The sequence below is a fragment of the Takifugu rubripes genome, chromosome 4 (genome assembly GCF_901000725.2).
Source record: "Takifugu rubripes chromosome 4, fTakRub1.2, whole genome shotgun sequence".
NCBI lineage: Eukaryota > Metazoa > Chordata > Actinopteri > Tetraodontiformes > Tetraodontidae > Takifugu > Takifugu rubripes.
Window position 1 is genome coordinate 13,211,780 of NC_042288.1, and position 20,274 is coordinate 13,232,053.

The window sequence follows — 20,274 nt, forward strand, 5'->3', positions numbered from 1 at the left end:
TTTATTGTGTCTTTTTAAGCCGATGTTGAGTCTCTGCTGACACCAAACACAACATTCGGCTCAGACTCCCCACACAGAACACAGCCACCTTTATGATTTCCTGTACTTCCATGGTGAAAAGATCAGCATTGTTCTTTTTCAGTGACCCTCATTGCGAGCCGGTTCCCATGAGCTGTGTGTGTGTGTGTGTATGTTTTTTTTTCCTGACAAAAAAAAAGAAAGAGAACTATCATTGCTACACAATAGTGGGCATCCTGAGTGAAGGAGGTTTTTCTCTTTCCCACAGAAACAGCAGGGCTGATATTGTGATATTTGGACCGCATCGTGGCTGCTGATTGTCTTTCGCTGTAACAGTGACAAGACGGTCAATGTTGCGCAGTCTGGCCTTAAAATCCAGGTCGTTCCTAACATGGAACTGTTGATCATGTTAAATGAAAAATGTCCAGGTGAAAGACCAGGCACTGTTATATAAAACATATAATCAGGAATTACACATTATCTGACTGATAAGACCTAGTTCTTAGTTTTTCCTATATCAAATTGGTAATAGATCATTACTTCATCAATCCAACTCAATATTCTTATCACTGTATTTTTCGATGTTGTGATTTTGACTTAAACGCACTTTGTATAGTTTTTTTCCTTCTCTTTAACAAAGATGCACTTAACAAGGGCCCAGTCTGTAATGAAACTACAACTGTAATGTGATTCATTACTGATAAACTGAAAATATGACTCAATTTCACAAATTTTAATTTTAACTAATTAACTAATGAGAAAATAATAGAATACTCATACACTCCGTATTTCTAGGAGATCTTGATAGCACTTTTTTTCTGTGAAGAATGCACTTGCTGTTTGCAAAGTATGAAATGGTTTTGAATTGTGGAAATCCTCTTCACATCCAAAATCGATTACCTCACATTTGACCTGGACTCGTGTGGTTGTTCCATAGATGGCCACTAGGGTGCGCCGTTTGCACAGTCCGGAGGTATTTATAAGTGACGCGGAGGGAATAGTTGCATTAAATTTGGTGCGTGTGTACCAGTGACTGGGCGAGACGAGCATGGCGGGGGTAGATTGCCAGATTCTTATAATAGGCTGCGGGATTTCAGGGGTGACAGCGGCAAAGACGCTGACTGACGCTGGATTTAATAAGGTGCGGATCCTGGAAGCGACGAACAGAAGCGGAGGAAGACTCTTGACAGGGACGCTGGGTGAGCGACAAGTGTGTCCGATGGGTCACAAAGCGGTAGAAACGTGTTTGTTAAAAAGCACTTTCACCAAAACACGAACACCTAAACCCCGCAGCAAATCACATTTCAGTCTGCTGCAAATTAGCAAAAATAAACGGGGGGGGGGGGATACAAACCAGAGGGTGCAGAATTAACTACAAAATAAAGATGGGTTGTGTGGGTAAATATCATATCACTGACAGCACCATTGTGTGCTGTCAAAAATACGAAAGTAATAGTACAGATGCTTGTTGTTCCTCTGCAGGCACTGATATTATAGATTTGGGGGCAGCTTTTATCCATGGCCCATCTGAGGAGAACCCGGTGTTCCGTGTGGCCCGGCACTATTGGCTCCTGTCTCCGGAGGCCCTGACTGAAGAGAACCAGTCGGCGGATGTCAGTGAACGTCCTCCTATGGTTTCAAACTGGTTTAGCTGCTCAGGTAGAGACCTTGGGGTCATTGCGTTTATTTATTTCTAGTTTTACACCTTGTCTATATTCAGCAATGCCTTTTTTTTAATGGTCTAATAATCACCAATCATTTGTGTTTCATTCTCCCTCTGATGTGCAGGCCAGAGGCTGAGTGCTAAAGACATGAGGCCTGCTTTGATCATGTATAGCCAGATAATGGATGATACTTCAATGTGTTCCAGTGAAGAACCACAGTGGACCAGTGTCGGACATTTCATGCGCTCAGAGGTACTTTTTACATGTCTGGATTGTTTTGAATAACGACCTTTGGAAGTTTTTGCAACGGTTTGATTGTGTGATGCGCAGGCCAAGCGGCGTGCGGCAGAAGCGTGGAAGGACAAGGACGAGGCCACCAGAAACCTGCTGTTCTCTGCCCTCAGTGCGCTCTTTAAGGTGGAGTGCTGCTCCAATGCATCCAATTCCATGGATGATATAGATCTGGCAGGATTTTGCACGTACGAGAATCTAAAAGGACTGGACTGCACGATCCAGGGGTTTGTACTCCGCCATCACTTGACTGTAATAACTCAGTGTCAGACTTTGCTACACTCCCCTGCTATAGGTTTAAACACTTTCTTTGCCATTCATCAACCAGGGTGGGAGCAGAAAATTGCTTCTTAATCATGATTAGGTGTAAAAAAAATTTGCCCCTGGCTGCCCGTCAAGCAGATAACATATTGTGACACGCCCATCGCCACGGTAAACAGTGACATCCAGAGAATAAAGGTCATAACATCAAGAGTTTAAATGGTTTTTTTCCCCCAGTTAACAACCTGGTGGAAAGCAGGTAGAGCAGAGTCCATAGTGGCGTGACTGAAGTCTCCAGATAGGGTGTTGTGTTTCTGTCACAAGGACATTGAACAGGGCACGTTGGCCACGCCCCCATGCACCGACCCCTGTTCTCTCCTTCTTCTGTCCTCCCTGTCCTCCCTCCCATTGCAGTGTGGGGATCCTTCTCCTGGCAACACCCGTTACATACGGTGTTGATAACTGCCTTTGTCCCTCTGTATAAAGATCCCCTCAGCTCACTCTTCTGGCCCAGCTCACCGATTCAGACCAGTTCTGTGTCCTTCCGTTCCGGTGTGCTAGCATTCTTTAGAATCAACTCATACTACCACAGGAAACCTCCTTCTTGGACTTGCATGATTTCCTCAACAATATTTCTGAGACATACCTGAAAATCCTTCCGAGAGAAATGCACAAGACAGCAAAATTGCATCTTTTCATCTATTATGTTTATGCTAACGTGGATCACCGTCGCCTGGTTACGTCAGAGAACTATTGGCAGCGTGTAAACTTTCGAGCACAGCTACATACTGTGTTGCTCGTCCATGCAGGAAGAGGGGCGCTTTCTCTGAACTTTTATCCTCTTAGAATAAATGACAAGCTACAGACTAAAAACCCTCGAGGGTTATTTGTCATTTTTATTTGATTGCTCATGCACTCCATAACCTACATACTTGTAAGAATTCATGACTTTTGTTTGTATTTTCTTGTAGTGGTTTTGAGCTTGTAATCAAGAACCTGGTGTCAGAGCTGCCCCCTGGCATCGTGACCTACAACCGGCCTGTACGCTGTGTGCACTGGAACAACACGGAAAGCAGCGGGAGCGGCGTGACTGTTGAATGTGAAGATGGGGAGAGGATTGCTGCTGATCATGTTATTCTGACTGTGCCTCTAGGTAGAGTACAGCTCTGCACACTTGTCCCACTGCTGCCAATGGCCTGACTTAGATAATTGTTGTTGAGACTTTTGGCTTTTATGGTGGCAGTTGGTGGGACACAGACTGTCTTATCCTGTATACAACCACTTTGGCAGGATACCTCCAGAAGCATCACTCGACTCTGTTCCACCCGCCACTCCCACCACCCAAGGTTCACTCCATTCAAAACCTTGGATTTGGCACATGCAACAAAGTATTTGTGGAATTTGACGTGCCGTGGTGGGGCCCAAACTGTGAAATCATCTACCTGGTGTGGAAGGATGAGGTCTGCGGCCCACCCACAAACCCACAATAAATCACACACATTGCTGAGAGCTTTTTGAGTGAAAAGTTGAAAGTGCTAAACATTTTTGTGTCTTTAGGAGGACATTACGGACCACGTGACTGACGTCAAACAGCGCTGGATCAGGAAGATGTCGTCTTTCACTGTGCAGGAAAAGTCTGAAAGGTCGGCAGCACTGACAGCTGATGCAGCACACCTAACTTTTGACTAGTAGATTATAGTAGAGCGCTTTTACTTTCATCTTTTTCAGTCACGCTCACATTCTTTGTGGCTGGATCGCCGGACGTGAGGCTGAGTATATGGAGTCGCTGCCTGAGGAAGAATTCAAACAAAGTGTCACAGAGCTCATCCAACGGTTCACGGGTGAGTCTCGGATCCGAACGGACAAAGTGCTGAAAGCAAAAAGTCATGTCAAGAATTGGAAATCTCCGATGTCTGATGTCCACTTTCACCATGTTCGTGTTTTCCAGGAAACCCTGCTATCGTGCCAAAAAGAATCCTACGCACTCGCTGGTTTAGTGATCCGTGGACGTGTGGTTCTTACTCTTACCCTGCAGTAGGCTCATCAGCGCAGGACATGAAGAGCCTAATAGAACCTCTGCCAATGGAAGAATCGAAGTCACAGGTACTTGAATTGATTGAGAACCCAAGAAGGCTCTTTGGCATGAATAAGATCTGCTTTACCTGCTGTGTTTTAGCCCCTACAGGTGTTGTTTGCAGGAGAGGCTACTCATACCTACTTCTACTCCACCGTCCACGGAGCTCTCCTCAGTGGGCAGAGAGAGGCTAATCGGCTCATCGCTCACTACTCTCCCAAACACCTTGATCAATAAAAAGAGTGTGTTGGGTTACTAGATACCAATTTTACTTCAAATGTCTTTTGCCAATGATTTACAGTCAGGCACTGAATGTGAATTAATAAGGAATAAAGCCATGCTGACCTGATCAGTTATGCATAAGAGCTAGAATTAACAAAGTGAGGGTGCTAGAATAAAAACTAATTTAAACTTAACATTTCGAACATAGGAATTTTCTAATTATATTTTATCAAGTCTGTTAACTTGACTAATCAGCCTTAACTGGAGTACAGAAGGAATTTTAAATTGAAATAGTCAGTGGAAATGTACTCTATGTAGGCCTACCTAGTGATAATACATTTCTTTCTTCTATTTGTGTTGATTTAAATAATATAATTTACTAAATGTGAATGATGTGTGTTTGGTGAGACTATTTTAAATATGTTCAATTCATGATGATTAAAACGCATTTGAAAACATCACAGAGACTTACATTTTTTATTCATATTTATTGGGATTAAAGTTTATTTTGGGATCGAGTGAAACAGTTTCACCGTAATGTTTTACTAGTTTTGTAAAACAAGCGACATATGGGATTTTATTTTGAAACTCCGTGGCGGAAGTGTCAATTTCTGTTCCTCCGGTACCGTGTACTCTGGGTTATTCACCAGGGAAAGACAGTTTGCCGCTACATGTAAAATCGTAAATCCCAAATGGTTTTTATAAACCCAAAAATTGTTATAGTTGGTGGCGGAATATCCGGAGTAGCAGCTGCAGAAAGCCTAGTAAAAGCCGGTTTTCGGCATGTTCGTATTCTCGAAGCCACGCAGAGAAGCGGGGGAAGGATAAAAACCAGCACTTTAGGCAAGTGTTTACTTTTCGTTATCCTTTGGCATTTAACGGATATTTCCCCTCCTGCCATTTCTGGCATTTGTGTTTATATTTCTGCCTCGAAGTTCATAAATGTTAATAGCTCAGGTCTTTGCTGATGACTCGACATGTGTTTTATCTGTAAAACCAGCACTTTTCCCCTCATTGTGTCAACATGACCTCAGTGTAATGAGGTCATTTCAGATATCATATGAAAGGCTGGTTAGTTTACTGTAAAAAAAAAAATGTTTTTTTTTGTTTGTTTTTTTATTGACAGGTGATAAGATTGTTGAGATTGGCGCAAATTGGATCCATGGACCTTGTGAGGAGAACCCGGTGTTTCGTCTGGCCCGTCAGTATGGGCTCCTGGAGGAAAAGGCCCTCAGCCTTGAGAACCAAACCACTGATGTCAACGGCCACCCTGTGTTTTACCCCAACGTGTTCACCAGCTCAGGTCAATGGATGTTGAAGATGAAACAAAGTCTGTCAGATACTGACAGTTACTGGCCGCTCATTGAGAGTGGCTTTATTTCTGTGGGTTGTCAGTGCATGATTGGATAAACCCAATATTATTCCCACCCTATGTGTGTTGTAACTGTTGCAGGTCGGAAGCTGAATGTTGAGGATATCATCCCTGCTGAGGAGATGTTCTCTGAGCTACTGAAGGAAAGTTCTGAATTTGTTAATGGAGGTGGTGAACCCTTTGCCAGCGTGGGAGAGTTTATACGGACACGGGTACTTTGTTCAACTCTGTGGAACATGCAAAAGAATAAAATATTTAGAGCTCACAAATTCTATATTCTGAATTGGTGCAGGTGCAGCAGAGAGCAGCGGAGGAGTGGAAAGACATCGATAAATCTACTAAATCCTTGCTGTTGTGTATGATCAGTACATTGTTTAAACTGGAGTGTGGCATCACCGGGGCCCACAGCATGGATGAGGTTGGCCTGGGAGCCTATGGACAGTACAAAACTCTCCCTGGTCTGGACTGTACATTTCCAGGGTTTGTACAAAAATAAACACTAATATAATGATACAGTCAGAAATGCTACCTAAACCTATTCCAATAATCTCGACATTTTTAAGAGGACCTAATTGACTTCTTTGATACCACAGTGATGCCTCTCTGATTTCTCATGCAGCGGTTTTGAAGGCCTGATTAGAAATATGATGGAGGGGCTGCCCAGTGGTTTAGTCTCCTACAACCAACCTGTTCACTGCATCCACTGGAACGCCACAGAGAAGAAAGAGAACCCTGTGACCATCGAGTGCGACGATGGAGAGATGATTGAGGCTGATCATGTGATCGTCACAGTACCTTTAGGTAGGTTTGCTTTGTCAATTTAGGAATAAAACTTGTTGCTCTACTTGCTTGTGTTTGCAGTTTAGGGTGAATTTTACCCTAAACTGAAAGCTAACAGCAGTAAAATTAAATATTTTCCTGCACACTAAGTGTAACTTTTATTTTTCCTTTCAATTCTTTCAGGCTTCCTAAAGAAGCATCACCAAACACTGTTTTCCCCTCCTCTTCCTCTCCACAAGTTACACTCCATCCAAAGATTAGGTTTTGGTACAAATAATAAAATCTTTGTTGAGTTTGATTCAGCGTGGTGGGATGCTGAGTGTGAGGTCATCATCCCCCTCTGGGAAGATGAGGTGAGACTTTTTACAATGAGTAAAAGTGTGTTTGGTGTAAAATGCAGTGCTGCGACTCAAAAATAATATTATCTTGGCTCAGGATACCCTGGTGCTCCAGATCCCAGACTTGCAAAGATCCTGGATAAAGAAGTTGAGTTGCTTCACTGTGCTGAAACCAACTAAAAGGTCTTTGTTACGTTTCTCCAGACACACCCTGTCACATCTGCCAGGCACTCAGTTTGGGTTTTTTTGGTCATATGGCAAGAGTTGGGATTATTGTGCAAATATCACTTATCTTCACCCTATGGCAGGGGTGCCCGGACCAGTCCTCGAGGGCCGCAATCCAGCCGGGTTTTCTGTTCTACCAGGCAGAAACACGCTGTCACCAAGGACAGTGGGATCCCAGGAGAAAGAATTGTCAACCTGGTGGACAGAAAACAGCCCTTGAGGACTGGGTCTGGACCCCCCTGCCCTGTGGTATGTATACATTCCCAGCGCACTTTACTCTATACATTGGACATTGTGACAGGGGCACAATATTAATACCCATTATGTTCCCTAAATGAGACATCCTGAATTTTTAAGTAATGTGAGCTCACTCTAACTTGAAACGTCAAGGTTTGGCCACCTGTTGTGTGGTTGGATTGCCGGGCACGAGTCGGAATATATGGAGACACTCTCTGATCAGGAAGTCATGGGAAGCGTCACACAACTGGTGCGCAGGTTCACAGGTCAGTCTGGTGCTAGCATTCTTTATAATCAACTCATACTACCACAGGAAACCTCCTTCTTCGACTTGCATGATTTCCTCAACAATATTTCTGAGACATACCTGAAAATCCTTCCGAGAGAAATGCACAAGACAGCAAAATTGCATCTTTTCATCTATCATGTTTATGCTAACGTGGATCACCGTCGCCTGGTTACGTCAGAGAACTATTGGCAGCGTGTAAACTTTCGAGCACAGCTACATACTGTGTTGCTCGTCCATGCAGGAAGAGGGGCGCTTTCTCTGAACTTTTATCCTCTTAGAATAAATTGTGACAAGCTACAGACTAAAAACTCTCGAGGGTTATTTGTCATTTTTATTTGATTGCTCATGCACTCCATAACCTACATACTTGTAAGAATTCATGACTTTTGTTTGTATTTTCTTGTAGTGGTTTTGAGCTTGTAATCAAGAACCTGGTGTCAGAGCTGCCCCCTGGCATCGTGACCTACAACCGGCCTGTACGCTGTGTGCACTGGAACAACACGGAAAGCAGCGGGAGCGGCGTGACTGTTGAATGTGAAGATGGGGAGAGGATTGCTGCTGATCATGTTATTCTGACTGTGCCTCTAGGTAGAGTACAGCTCTGCACACTTGTCCCACTGCTGCCAATGGCCTGACTTAGATAATTGTTGTTGAGACTTTTGGCTTTTATGGTGGCAGTTGGTGGGACACAGACTGTCTTATCCTGTATACAACCACTTTGGCAGGATACCTCCAGAAGCATCACTCGACTCTGTTCCACCCGCCACTCCCACCACCCAAGGTTCACTCCATTCAAAACCTTGGATTTGGCACATGCAACAAAGTATTTGTGGAATTTGACGTGCCGTGGTGGGGCCCAAACTGTGAAATCATCTACCTGGTGTGGAAGGATGAGGTCTGCGGCCCACCCACAAACCCACAATAAATTACAGACATTGCTGAGAGCTTTTTGAGTGAAAAGTTGAAAGTGCTAAACATTTTTGTGTCTTTAGGAGGACATTACGGACCACGTGACTGACGTCAAACAGCGCTGGATCAGGAAGATGTCGTCTTTCACTGTGCAGGAAAAGTCTGAAAGGTCGGCAGCACTGACAGCTGATGCAGCACACCTAACTTTTGACTAGTAGATTATAGTAGAGCGCTTTTACTTTCATCTTTTTCAGTCACGCTCACATTCTTTGTGGCTGGATCGCCGGACGTGAGGCTGAGTATATGGAGTCGCTGCCTGAGGAAGAATTCAAACAAAGTGTCACAGAGCTCATCCAACGGTTCACGGGTGAGTCTCGGATCCGAACGGACAAAGTGCTGAAAGCAAAAAGTCATGTCAAGAATTGGAAATCTCCGATGTCTGATGTCCACTTTCACCATGTTCGTGTTTTCCAGGAAACCCTGCTATCGTGCCAAAAAGAATCCTACGCACTCGCTGGTTTAGTGATCCGTGGACGTGTGGTTCTTACTCTTACCCTGCAGTAGGCTCATCAGCGCAGGACATGAAGAGCCTAATAGAACCTCTGCCAATGGAAGAATCGAAGTCACAGGTACTTGAATTGATTGAGAACCCAAGAAGGCTCTTTGGCATGAATAAGATCTGCTTTACCTGCTGTGTTTTAGCCCCTACAGGTGTTGTTTGCAGGAGAGGCTACTCATACCTACTTCTACTCCACCGTCCACGGAGCTCTCCTCAGTGGGCAGAGAGAGGCTAATCGGCTCATCGCTCACTACTCTCCCAAACACCTTGATCAATAAAAAGAGTGTGTTGGGTTACTAGATACCAATTTTACTTCAAATGTCTTTTGCCAATGATTTACAGTCAGGCACTGAATGTGAATTAATAAGGAATAAAGCCATGCTGACCTGATCAGTTATGCATAAGAGCTAGAATTAACAAAGTGAGGGTGCTAGAATAAAAACTAATTTAAACTTAACATTTCGAACATAGGAATTTTCTAATTATATTTTATCAAGTCTGTTAACTTGACTAATCAGCCTTAACTGGAGTACAGAAGGAATTTTAAATTGAAATAGTCAGTGGAAATGTACTCTATGTAGGCCTACCTAGTGATAATACATTTCTTTCTTCTATTTGTGTTGATTTAAATAATATAATTTACTAAATGTGAATGATGTGTGTTTGGTGAGACTATTTTAAATATGTTCAATTCATGATGATTAAAACGCATTTGAAAACATCACAGAGACTTACATTTTTTATTCATATTTATTGGGATTAAAGTTTATTTTGGGATCGAGTGAAACAGTTTCACCGTAATGTTTTACTAGTTTTGTAAAACAAGCGACATATGGGATTTTATTTTGAAACTCCGTGGCGGAAGTGTCAATTTCTGTTCCTCCGGTACCGTGTACTCTGGGTTATTCACCAGGGAAAGACAGTTTGCCGCTACATGTAAAATCGTAAATCCCAAATGGTTTTTATAAACCCAAAAATTGTTATAGTTGGTGGCGGAATATCCGGAGTAGCAGCTGCAGAAAGCCTAGTAAAAGCCGGTTTTCGGCATGTTCGTATTCTCGAAGCCACGCAGAGAAGCGGGGGAAGGATAAAAACCAGCACTTTAGGCAAGTGTTTACTTTTCGTTATCCTTTGGCATTTAACGGATATTTCCCCTCCTGCCATTTCTGGCATTTGTGTTTATATTTCTGCCTCGAAGTTCATAAATGTTAATAGCTCAGGTCTTTGCTGATGACTCGACATGTGTTTTATCTGTAAAACCAGCACTTTTCCCCTCATTGTGTCAACATGACCTCAGTGTAATGAGGTCATTTCAGATATCATATGAAAGGCTGGTTAGTTTACTGTAAAAAAAAAAAATGTTTTTTTTTGTTTGTTTTTTTATTGACAGGTGATAAGATTGTTGAGATTGGCGCAAATTGGATCCATGGACCTTGTGAGGAGAACCCGGTGTTTCGTCTGGCCCGTCAGTATGGGCTCCTGGAGGAAAAGGCCCTCAGCCTTGAGAACCAAACCACTGATGTCAACGGCCACCCTGTGTTTTACCCCAACGTGTTCACCAGCTCAGGTCAATGGATGTTGAAGATGAAACAAAGTCTGTCAGATACTGACAGTTACTGGCCGCTCATTGAGAGTGGCTTTATTTCTGTGGGTTGTCAGTGCATGATTGGATAAACCCAATATTATTCCCACCCTATGTGTGTTGTAACTGTTGCAGGTCGGAAGCTGAATGTTGAGGATATCATCCCTGCTGAGGAGATGTTCTCTGAGCTACTGAAGGAAAGTTCTGAATTTGTTAATGGAGGTGGTGAACCCTTTGCCAGCGTGGGAGAGTTTATACGGACACGGGTACTTTGTTCAACTCTGTGGAACATGCAAAAGAATAAAATATTTAGAGCTCACAAATTCTATATTCTGAATTGGTGCAGGTGCAGCAGAGAGCAGCGGAGGAGTGGAAAGACATCGATAAATCTACTAAATCCTTGCTGTTGTGTATGATCAGTACATTGTTTAAACTGGAGTGTGGCATCACCGGGGCCCACAGCATGGATGAGGTTGGCCTGGGAGCCTATGGACAGTACAAAACTCTCCCTGGTCTGGACTGTACATTTCCAGGGTTTGTACAAAAATAAACACTAATATAATGATACAGTCAGAAATGCTACCTAAACCTATTCCAATAATCTCGACATTTTTAAGAGGACCTAATTGACTTCTTTGATACCACAGTGATGCCTCTCTGATTTCTCATGCAGCGGTTTTGAAGGCCTGATTAGAAATATGATGGAGGGGCTGCCCAGTGGTTTAGTCTCCTACAACCAACCTGTTCACTGCATCCACTGGAACGCCACAGAGAAGAAAGAGAACCCTGTGACCATCGAGTGCGACGATGGAGAGATGATTGAGGCTGATCATGTGATCGTCACAGTACCTTTAGGTAGGTTTGCTTTGTCAATTTAGGAATAAAACTTGTTGCTCTACTTGCTTGTGTTTGCAGTTTAGGGTGAATTTTACCCTAAACTGAAAGCTAACAGCAGTAAAATTAAATATTTTCCTGCACACTAAGTGTAACTTTTATTTTTCCTTTCAATTCTTTCAGGCTTCCTAAAGAAGCATCACCAAACACTGTTTTCCCCTCCTCTTCCTCTCCACAAGTTACACTCCATCCAAAGATTAGGTTTTGGTACAAATAATAAAATCTTTGTTGAGTTTGATTCAGCGTGGTGGGATGCTGAGTGTGAGGTCATCATCCCCCTCTGGGAAGATGAGGTGAGACTTTTTACAATGAGTAAAAGTGTGTTTGGTGTAAAATGCAGTGCTGCGACTCAAAAATAATATTATCTTGGCTCAGGATACCCTGGTGCTCCAGATCCCAGACTTGCAAAGATCCTGGATAAAGAAGTTGAGTTGCTTCACTGTGCTGAAACCAACTAAAAGGTCTTTGTTACGTTTCTCCAGACACACCCTGTCACATCTGCCAGGCACTCAGTTTGGGTTTTTTTGGTCATATGGCAAGAGTTGGGATTATTGTGCAAATATCACTTATCTTCACCCTATGGCAGGGGTGCCCGGACCAGTCCTCGAGGGCCGCAATCCAGCCGGGTTTTCTGTTCTACCAGGCAGAAACACGCTGTCACCAAGGACAGTGGGATCCCAGGAGAAAGAATTGTCAACCTGGTGGACAGAAAACAGCCCTTGAGGACTGGGTCTGGACCCCCCTGCCCTGTGGTATGTATACATTCCCAGCGCACTTTACTCTATACATTGGACATTGTGACAGGGGCACAATATTAATACCCATTATGTTCCCTAAATGAGACATCCTGAATTTTTAAGTAATGTGAGCTCACTCTAACTTGAAACGTCAAGGTTTGGCCACCTGTTGTGTGGTTGGATTGCCGGGCACGAGTCGGAATATATGGAGACACTCTCTGATCAGGAAGTCATGGGAAGCGTCACACAACTGGTGCGCAGGTTCACAGGTCAGTCTGGAGCTGTCTGCCGCTCCCTTCTTAGTCATTTGACAGTGATCTCTATCGATGCCTGCAGAACGTACGTGTTCTTTTGTGTGCAGGGAATCCTACCATCACACCAAAGAGAATCCTTCGCAGTCAGTGGTTCCACGATCCCTGGACTTTGGGCTCCTACTCCTACCTTGCAAAAGGCTGTTCGGTGCAGGACGTGGAGAACTTGATGGAGCCTCTGCCTACGAGCAGATCACAGGCACAAGTACCAGCAAATAGATATAATCATATGTCTACATACACACTTACCATAACTAGCTGAAGTTTTCTCTTCTCACTTCAGTTGTGGGATGGCATAAAGCGCTGCCTACGGCAACCAGGTTGCTGTACAAACCAGTCTAAAGGTTTTAAGGCCTTTATACTATTTTATTATTTTGTTATATTGCCACTATATGCTGAAATAAAAATGAAATATTCTCTCATCAGTCTGCACTCGACAGCCCAGAGTGGCACTGAAAACCGGACCGTATTTGCAATAAATTCCATTCCAAGTTGTAATTCTGGATTTTTCTTGAGGCTGCAATATTTTGTTTTCTTTTTCCCAACAAAGTGGAAAGGATGGAAAACTTTTCAACTGCAGTATATGTGGTCAATTTTAAAGCGTGTAAAAAGTGTGAGTGCACCTTTAATTTTGATTCTTTGGTCTTTCTTTTCAGCCCGTGCACGTGCTGTTTGCCGGCGAGGCGACACATCCTTGCTACTATTCCACAGTTCACGGAGCTCTTCTAAGTGGCCAGAGAGAAGCTGATAGACTAATTTCTTACTACTCATCCAGAGATTCATCCTCACCAGCCAAATCAAAGCTGTAAAATCCATCCCTTTGTGGACCAGTGATGTTCGCTTAAAAAAAAAATTTAATTTTCCCTTCTGGTGAAATCCAAGCAGTGTTTATAACTTGTGATAGACTCATGTCATTAAGCTATTGTTGTAATTTTTCATGAAGGATTTATCTCAACAATTGACCAAATATAGGGTCACTGTCTATATTTACTGATAACAATTGTCTCGTGACTTTCATGAAATCATACTCTAAATATATGGTCCCCAAATGGACTCTCTTTAATTTGTTTTTGCTCTTTTGTGCTGATTGGTGTAAAAACAAAGAATAATATTTTTACATGGTGTGGGTTTTTTGTTTTAAAGAAAACGAATGAGGACATTCATTTGAAATTAACGCTATAAAGTCATAATTCAGCAATGGTGAGAGAAACTTTATTGATGGCAGAATATATCAGCATGTTGCAAAAACAGTGCAAATAAAAGGAGCAACAACTGGGCGCCTGCAGTGAGTCCTGTGTCTGTAAATTTTGGCATTTGCATTTTTACTTTTTACCAAACTGCTCGTTTCAATTTCGGATCATGGCATGAAATATTTCTTTTACACTCCAAAACTGCTACTTCAATCGTTTCGCCCCATGGAAACACGTTTACATTTAAGTAGGAAATGCTGTTGGGATCTGCCTGTTGCGCTCCACGTTTTCCTCTGTCTCTGTCTCACCACTGGCAGGACGTGATCAGGCCCTGGATGAACAGCAGACATCATCAATGCCGCTTAATTGTCACCCCGCATCGCTTCACCAGGCAAATCTTTTCATCCTCAGTGGTAACTTGTGCTAAGGTACCTCTTCTGTCATTTGGTAGCGACCCAATTCTTAATAACTTTACCAGTTACGTGCATCTGCTTCTTCGTCACGTGTTTCACCGATAACAGCAAACAATTATATTCGGAAAAAAATTTTAATCAAGCCTCCCCAACCGAGATCCCCTGGCCTTTCAGGTAACTCAAGGAGTCCATCTGTATGTATAAATGTCAAAGTCCAGCACAATACATCTACTGTTGTGCAACATTCCCTGGTAGGCTGAGAGGGCTGTGAAATGGGGTCCTGAATTTATCTATTTATATTTTTACCTGGTCGAACTTTGGATCAGGATTGACCATCTGATCCTTTGTGTGTAATGTAACATGTTAATCTTCTGTACTACTAATTAGCAGTATAATGCCCTCGTATGTGGACATCAAACATGTAGAGCAAGATTTACCATTATGGTATAGATAACCCAAAAATCTGATGTCATGATACGTAGACGCCAGGTCCTAGTAGGATAAATAATAACTTTAACCTCACTGAAATGCAATATTTCGTTTTCATTCTTGGAGAGAACAGTCAGGCAGCAGAGACTCAAAAGCGGAACCAAAGTTTTATGGAATAGATTGTAGCCGGTTTGTAAACACTGTAGCACATAACTGCACAGGGAGACATTTAGCAGCTATTTCTTTATATACGCCTTTTAGTAACGTAAAACAGCAAAGTGGAGCATCATATAGATTGGCACTAAATATGAAATTGTTCCAAGCACTTTATAATGTCAGTAACTTTCGAACTGCTTTCGACTTTGGAGGACGTGAAGTGGCTCATTGGTTTCCTGGACACATGGCTAAAGGTGACTGCCAATAAATGTTTTTGTATTTGCAGTTAATAAAATCATTCAAATATTGGAAAATGTACTGATTAGGTCATTACTGTAATAACGGCTCGTTTTCAGGAATCAAGCAGATGAAGGCCAGTCTGAAGAGTGTGGACTGCATCATAGAAATACATGACGCGAGAATATCCTTCTCTGTTTCTTTCGCCATCATAAATATTTTAAGAACTTTCAGTTGAGCTGATAAAACGAGGACTGCAGTAATAATTCCAACTAAATTACAGAATAAAAAAGAAAATGGAAAAGAAAACCTGCCATTTTTGTTAAACTCTTATAAATGCGCCAGGATTAAAATACATTCATTTTTGAGCACATGTAGAGCCTTAAAAACAGACCTATTCATATTTGCAAATAATCGTGATGTAAATACTAAGTAAAGAAACTCCCTATCAGTAGTCAAAATCCACTGTAAATATGATTTAATTACTGGAGGTAATGTCTATTGCAAACGTCAAACACTACAGATAATCAACATGTTAAAACATTCTTTCGAATCAAAGAGTCTTGCGACATGAAATTTTAAGTACTCAAATGCAAATATGCTGCATTGCTGTCTTTAACAAAAAGCACATCCCTTTATCTGGAAGAAACCCGGTGTTTCAGGAAACCCTGGATGTCAGACCACATCTGCTCGTCCTCAACAAAATGGATCTTGCTGATGTGTCTGATAAGAAGGTTAGAAGACTTGCTATAATCTGTGCAACTGAAGAAAGGAAAGTAATCTTTCTGAACCCAGACTGTTCATGCCCCCTTATAGGACCTTCTGGAGAAACTTGCAAAAAAGGGAGTGAAGAATGTTTTGTTTACAGACTGTTTAAAGCAAAGAGACGACAGCGTCATAAAGGTAAATAGTCGTAGTTCATACGTGGTGTATATGTTTTCAGTTTGTCCCAGTTGATATTATATAGTAAAGTATTTTTTATAGGTGGTTCCAACAGTGGTCGAACTGATCGAGAGCTCGCCGCGCTTTTCAAGATGTGAGGTAATGTTACATTAGCAAATGAAATATGTTGTTAGAACTTTATTTGGACATATTTGCCCTTTTGTTGCCTCCCTCTAGTGGGGATGCACCCTTCCTCTGTCTCCTCATTCTCTCCTTTTCTTTGACACATATTAGTATAATATATTACACTAATTATCTCTAAATTTTATTTTATTCATGTTTCAGAATACCAACTACTGTTTGATGGTGATCGGAGTCCCCAATGTTGGGAAATCATCTTTTATTAATTCATTAAGAAGAACATTCTTGAAAAAAGGTGCGTGTAAATGAAGAACTCATTGTAATTTATTTTTTTTTACAGTTATTGCAGGACTTTTGTAGCTATAAAATTGTTAACGTACAGTAACGCAGTTCTCTGCACATGCCTACCTCAGGTCGTGCGTCTCGAGTCGGTGGCGAGCCAGGTATCACTAAAGCCGTCCTCACTAAAATTCAGGTGCGTCCCTACTTTGAATCTGGGTCTGTGGTTGTTTAATGGTTATTGTTGTTCATACAGTGATCCTTCCCATCGTACTCAGGTGTGTGGTCGCCCCATCATGCACCTGTTGGACACACCCGGTGTTCTACCTCCCAAGATTGAAAGTGTTGAAACGGGGATGAAGCTGGCTTTATGTGGTAACTTTGTTGTGATTATTGATTTGGAAATGTTCATGTTGCATTAGTGCTGTTTTTGTTCGCATTTATGACAAAATATTGTTTTACATCGCCGTGTCGCAGGAACAATTCTGGACCATTTGGTGGGTGAAGACATCATCGCGGACTACTTGCTTTATTCACTGAACAGGCTGGAGAAGTTCAGGTTGGACTTCAGAACTACTTTTGAGAGATAAATCGATTGCTTGGCTCAGATTACAATGTGCCTCTGTGTGTGTGTCTCAACATTCAGTTATGTGGAGAAATATGACCTTGAGCAGCCAAGCGACGACATCCACTTTGTCCTAAAACGCATTGCTGTGAAACTTCGAAAGACTCAGCGGGTCAAAGCCATCACTGGATTTGGTAAGAAAGACAATAAGCCATAGAATCCGTTATGCTGTAACATTTCTGCTGCAAATATGAATCTCCAGCTAGTTTCCGAGCCAAAAGGCTGTAACAGAAATGTTGAAACTGAATTTTAAATGGTAACCCAACTGGAAATAGGAGCCTCGGGAACTACCAGGCGTTGTAATTGTGATGGATCACTGGAGCCACTGAATTGAGCGGTTTCAAAATAAGATGATTTGTTGCCTTTTCTTACACAGGGAATATCACTGTCACGGTCCCAAACTACACAGCAGCCGCTTACGATTTCATCAGAGCCTTCAGAAAAGGTGAGCTGGGACAAGTCATGTTGGACTGAACCGAGACATCGTCTGAGCATAACAAGACTGTACAGTATTTAACCCCCCGCCAAATCTCCAGTGGAAGTCTGTACGTGATGCAGACTTCTTCTTGGTACCGTGTAAATAAAATGTTTAAGTTTGCTGTAAGATCAGTTCTTTGACTAATGTTTATCAGACCACACAGAACAAGTGTGCAGTGGCATATATGTGAGCTTTATTAACAAAGACAGTGATAACAAACTCTTATTATAAGTGTTTTACAGGAGTGAACTCCTGTAAACTGGAACAGTCTGTTGCTCCTGAGTGTCAACGATAGGTATGGGTCATTTGGTGACTAGTACCACAGAACAATGAAAGATATTACAGTACATATTTAATATTGTTAAATGACGCATAAATGGCCATTTTTATTTCAGTGGAGAAAATATTGCTGGCGCCGGCTTGGTGTTTTTACTCCAATCTTTAGAGAGACCCTTGTAGACAGACCCCCTCACCAGCTTACACACACCGGTCATTAACACACTGTGCTGAGCTTTTGTTTAAGAAAGTAAATCATTTAAAGATATTCTCAGTGATGGCACAATCACAATAAGCAGCAATGTGTTTTTTATGTATCCTCTATTAAAGATAGAGATTTGGTATAATTTCTTCATTGGCTTTGGCACCGGCCTCAATGTGTCTCTTGTATTCAGTTGGAATGTATGATTATAAAATATACAGTATTTAACAGTACAGTACCCACCCCAGCACTGTGCAGCAGTTCTAAGTGCTCTTCACAGTGCAGGTACCAACATGTGCTGCACATCCACAGCATCTTTTTAATAAGGAAATTCAACCATTAGATTAAAAATAAAAAGCAAAATCTACAATATGATGTCCAACAAGAGTCCGCAATTTGGAGACGCGGCAGCAATAACAACAGAAAGGAGCTGAGCCACGGAAAATCCATTCTGAGATGATCCAGACATGAGTGCGTCAAAGTAGTTGGTCCTGTTGGAATAATCCAGCTGCTCGTCGGAGCTGTCAGCGTTGCTGCGCCGGTAGGCAGACGCGTACCATTTATCTGCCGTTAAAGCCACCGCGGCCCCTGCCGCCGCCGCGCTGGCCACCCTCACCGGGGACGTCCGCCCGGCCACCCGGAACCGAGAGCGGGTGCCACCATGGGCGCCCCCTCCGCGGTAGCTCCCCGCCGTCGAGCTGCGGGAGGGGGAGCCCCGAGAGGAGCCTCGGGATCCCCCACGACCACCTTTGGAGAGAACGGGCTCGCAGAGGAAAGCGCAGAGCAGGAGGCAGGTCCAGCAGGCTGCAAGTCCCCGATTCATTCCTGACATCTGCACAGGCAAAACATGTCAAAGGCCTACAGCCGATCTGGAATCAGCCATCCTTTCGGAGATTCCCCCCATTAGCGATGATAATTACCAGTCAGGAAAGACATATCGCCTTCGTATTCATCTGCATTCTTCAGATATGTCACGCAATGATCAGTTATTTAGAAACAGACATGGTTAATAAAGAAATGATCATAATTTTATTAGGCCTGAAGGAGTTCATCATGCAACCGGGGCGCGGAGGTTATTTAAATATTAAATGTTGGTGTCATCATAGTCTACCACTGTGCACGCATTTATTCTGGATGTTGGGATTTCTGCAGTCTCAGAAATTAGCCACTGAGAGCGGATGAATTCACACGGTCACGACGAATTTAACGTGGAGAAACGTTCACGCACACGATAAACATGACGCCGAATGCAGATGTTTACCTTCATCCCGTGTATTTGTATCCTGCCTATATTTTTGGGAGATGCCGTGATGAACGGTGGACATGGACGATGCAGCCTCACCCGCGCAGATTGAATCGAGGCCGCGCAGCGCGTTCACAGAAGCCTCGGGAGCGTGTGAATCTGTCGTCGTTCTTTATATGAGAATGAATAAAGATTTTAGACCGTTTCCTGGAGGATATTTATCTACAACTAAAGACATAAATGAAGAATTGTTATTTTTTAAACAGGGTACAGAGGATGCAAGTCGAAGATGACACATTTGCTTACTCCTCCCTGTTTAAACATAGTTTAAGTTTTTTTAAAGGAACTGGTTGGTTTTCTGTGTATTCAGCCTCCTATCGCCATTCAAACACCATATATTTCTGCAAAAAGTCACATGCAGAATCAGCATCGAAGCAATGAGTATTTCCCACCACTAGATGGGGCTCTTGCGCTGCTCAGCGTTGCTATTTCCAAAAGTCCAGAAACCAACACCAGGCTACAAATATCACAGATCATTTATCAATATCTGCTGGAAGGTTCCAGTTCAACACGGATTGATAATAAATTCAAATTTGTATGATTTTTTTAATGTCATTAAAAGGATTTATTTTAAGACCATATGTTGGACAAAAATTGGAAGGTAGCCGGTGTGGAAAATACAGTCCACCTCATGAATTTAGACTGAGGCTGAGCTGCAAATCTCGGGTCTTTTGTTTCAATTTGAAACCATATTTTTTTCTTCAAAGAACACCAGAACAAATTGAGTTAGCGTGCGCTTTCTCCAGCCACTCCACTCATCTCAGGACACCTTCTTTTCTCTCTGATCTTCACACGGCGGCGACCCATATCGTCACAAGGCCATGGCCTAATTGATTTTTATTTTCATTCAATATTCCCTGGAGCTTGCTTTCTTGTCAACCCCCTGGAACAAAACTTCAA

General features: G+C 42.6%; 5 protein-coding genes across 9 annotated transcripts; 4 read left to right on the top strand and 1 right to left on the bottom strand.

The window, feature by feature from the left end:
* Positions 1-153: 153 nt before the first annotated feature.
* Positions 154-4,986, top strand: LOC101066188 (peroxisomal N(1)-acetyl-spermine/spermidine oxidase-like). Its single transcript, XM_011603495.2, has 10 exons — positions 154-1,217; positions 1,501-1,677; positions 1,807-1,934; positions 2,013-2,200; positions 3,206-3,387; positions 3,525-3,694; positions 3,792-3,877; positions 3,963-4,075; positions 4,183-4,337; positions 4,411-4,986. Exons 1-10 carry the CDS (start codon positions 1,067-1,069, stop codon positions 4,543-4,545), a joined length of 1,485 nt encoding a protein of 494 aa, XP_011601797.2. The 5' UTR covers positions 154-1,066; the 3' UTR covers positions 4,546-4,986.
* Positions 4,987-5,139: 153 nt separating this feature from the next.
* LOC115249509 (peroxisomal N(1)-acetyl-spermine/spermidine oxidase-like) lies at positions 5,140-9,958 on the top strand. 2 transcript variants are annotated; one of them, XR_003888186.1, is made up of 14 exons: positions 5,140-5,373; positions 5,657-5,833; positions 5,984-6,114; positions 6,195-6,382; positions 6,522-6,703; positions 6,866-7,035; positions 7,118-7,203; positions 7,636-7,748; positions 8,178-8,359; positions 8,497-8,666; positions 8,764-8,849; positions 8,935-9,047; positions 9,155-9,309; positions 9,383-9,958. XR_003888186.1 is itself a non-coding variant. In XM_029834947.1 (10 exons), exons 1-10 carry the CDS (start codon positions 5,223-5,225, stop codon positions 9,515-9,517), a joined length of 1,488 nt encoding a protein of 495 aa, XP_029690807.1. In that variant the 5' UTR covers positions 5,140-5,222; the 3' UTR covers positions 9,518-9,958. The 2 variants fall into 2 exon arrangements, 1 of the variants encoding a protein (XP_029690807.1); XM_029834947.1 differs by lacking the exons at positions 8,178-8,359; positions 8,497-8,666; positions 8,764-8,849; positions 8,935-9,047.
* A 153-nt stretch (positions 9,959-10,111) lies between these two features.
* On the top strand, positions 10,112-13,616 carry LOC101066416 (peroxisomal N(1)-acetyl-spermine/spermidine oxidase). Its single transcript, XM_003964147.3, has 10 exons — positions 10,112-10,345; positions 10,630-10,806; positions 10,957-11,087; positions 11,168-11,355; positions 11,495-11,676; positions 11,839-12,008; positions 12,091-12,176; positions 12,609-12,721; positions 12,814-12,968; positions 13,420-13,616. Exons 1-10 carry the CDS (start codon positions 10,195-10,197, stop codon positions 13,570-13,572), a joined length of 1,506 nt encoding a protein of 501 aa, XP_003964196.2. The 5' UTR covers positions 10,112-10,194; the 3' UTR covers positions 13,573-13,616.
* A 549-nt stretch (positions 13,617-14,165) lies between these two features.
* mtg1 (mitochondrial ribosome-associated GTPase 1) lies at positions 14,166-18,211 on the top strand. 4 transcript variants are annotated; one of them, XM_029834964.1, is made up of 12 exons: positions 14,166-14,366; positions 15,164-15,205; positions 15,308-15,372; positions 15,818-15,922; positions 16,005-16,091; positions 16,173-16,229; positions 16,416-16,506; positions 16,625-16,686; positions 16,769-16,865; positions 16,968-17,049; positions 17,137-17,249; positions 17,492-18,211. In XM_029834964.1, exons 1-12 carry the CDS (start codon positions 14,309-14,311, stop codon positions 17,587-17,589), a joined length of 957 nt encoding a protein of 318 aa, XP_029690824.1. In that variant the 5' UTR covers positions 14,166-14,308; the 3' UTR covers positions 17,590-18,211. The 4 variants fall into 4 exon arrangements, with proteins under 4 accessions (XP_029690824.1, XP_029690825.1, XP_029690826.1 ...); XM_029834965.1 differs by having other exon boundaries at positions 14,251-14,381; XM_029834966.1 differs by lacking the exon at positions 14,166-14,366 and adding an exon at positions 14,508-14,540.
* A 167-nt stretch (positions 18,212-18,378) lies between these two features.
* On the bottom strand, positions 18,379-19,469 carry sprn (shadow of prion protein). The gene is made up of 2 exons (XM_029834992.1): positions 19,333-19,469; positions 18,379-18,903 (listed from the first exon to the last, which is right to left on the bottom strand). Exons 1-2 carry the CDS (start codon positions 19,336-19,338, stop codon positions 18,436-18,438), a joined length of 474 nt encoding a protein of 157 aa, XP_029690852.1. The 5' UTR covers positions 19,339-19,469; the 3' UTR covers positions 18,379-18,435.
* Positions 19,470-20,274: the final 805 nt, after the last annotated feature.

What these genes read in the sequence shown, in the direction of transcription:
- LOC115249509 (XM_029834947.1), top strand. Translation starts at nt 5,223, where the DNA reads ATGGTTTTTATAAACCCAAAAATTGTTATAGTTGGTGGCGGAATATCC. An exon ending in GATAAAAACCAGCACTTTAG is followed by an intron (nt 5,374 to 5,656) that starts GCAAGTGTTTAC and finishes TTTTATTGACAG; the next exon opens with GTGATAAGATTGTTGAGATT. An exon ending in CTGGACTGTACATTTCCAGG is followed by an intron (nt 6,383 to 6,521) that starts GTTTGTACAAAA and finishes TTTCTCATGCAG; the next exon opens with CGGTTTTGAAGGCCTGATTA.
- LOC101066416 (XM_003964147.3), top strand. Translation starts at nt 10,195, where the DNA reads ATGGTTTTTATAAACCCAAAAATTGTTATAGTTGGTGGCGGAATATCC. An exon ending in CAACGTGTTCACCAGCTCAG is followed by an intron (nt 10,807 to 10,956) that starts GTCAATGGATGT and finishes TAACTGTTGCAG; the next exon opens with GTCGGAAGCTGAATGTTGAG. An exon ending in TCCCCCTCTGGGAAGATGAG is followed by an intron (nt 12,009 to 12,090) that starts GTGAGACTTTTT and finishes ATCTTGGCTCAG; the next exon opens with GATACCCTGGTGCTCCAGAT.
- LOC101066188 (XM_011603495.2), top strand. Translation starts at nt 1,067, where the DNA reads ATGGCGGGGGTAGATTGCCAGATTCTTATAATAGGCTGCGGGATTTCA. An exon ending in ACCTGGTGTGGAAGGATGAG is followed by an intron (nt 3,695 to 3,791) that starts GTCTGCGGCCCA and finishes TTGTGTCTTTAG; the next exon opens with GAGGACATTACGGACCACGT. An exon ending in GTGCAGGAAAAGTCTGAAAG is followed by an intron (nt 3,878 to 3,962) that starts GTCGGCAGCACT and finishes CATCTTTTTCAG; the next exon opens with TCACGCTCACATTCTTTGTG.
- mtg1 (XM_029834963.1), top strand. Translation starts at nt 15,103, where the DNA reads ATGAAATTGTTCCAAGCACTTTATAATGTCAGTAACTTTCGAACTGCT. An exon ending in AAGAACATTCTTGAAAAAAG is followed by an intron (nt 16,507 to 16,624) that starts GTGCGTGTAAAT and finishes TGCCTACCTCAG; the next exon opens with GTCGTGCGTCTCGAGTCGGT. An exon ending in GATGAAGCTGGCTTTATGTG is followed by an intron (nt 16,866 to 16,967) that starts GTAACTTTGTTG and finishes GCCGTGTCGCAG; the next exon opens with GAACAATTCTGGACCATTTG.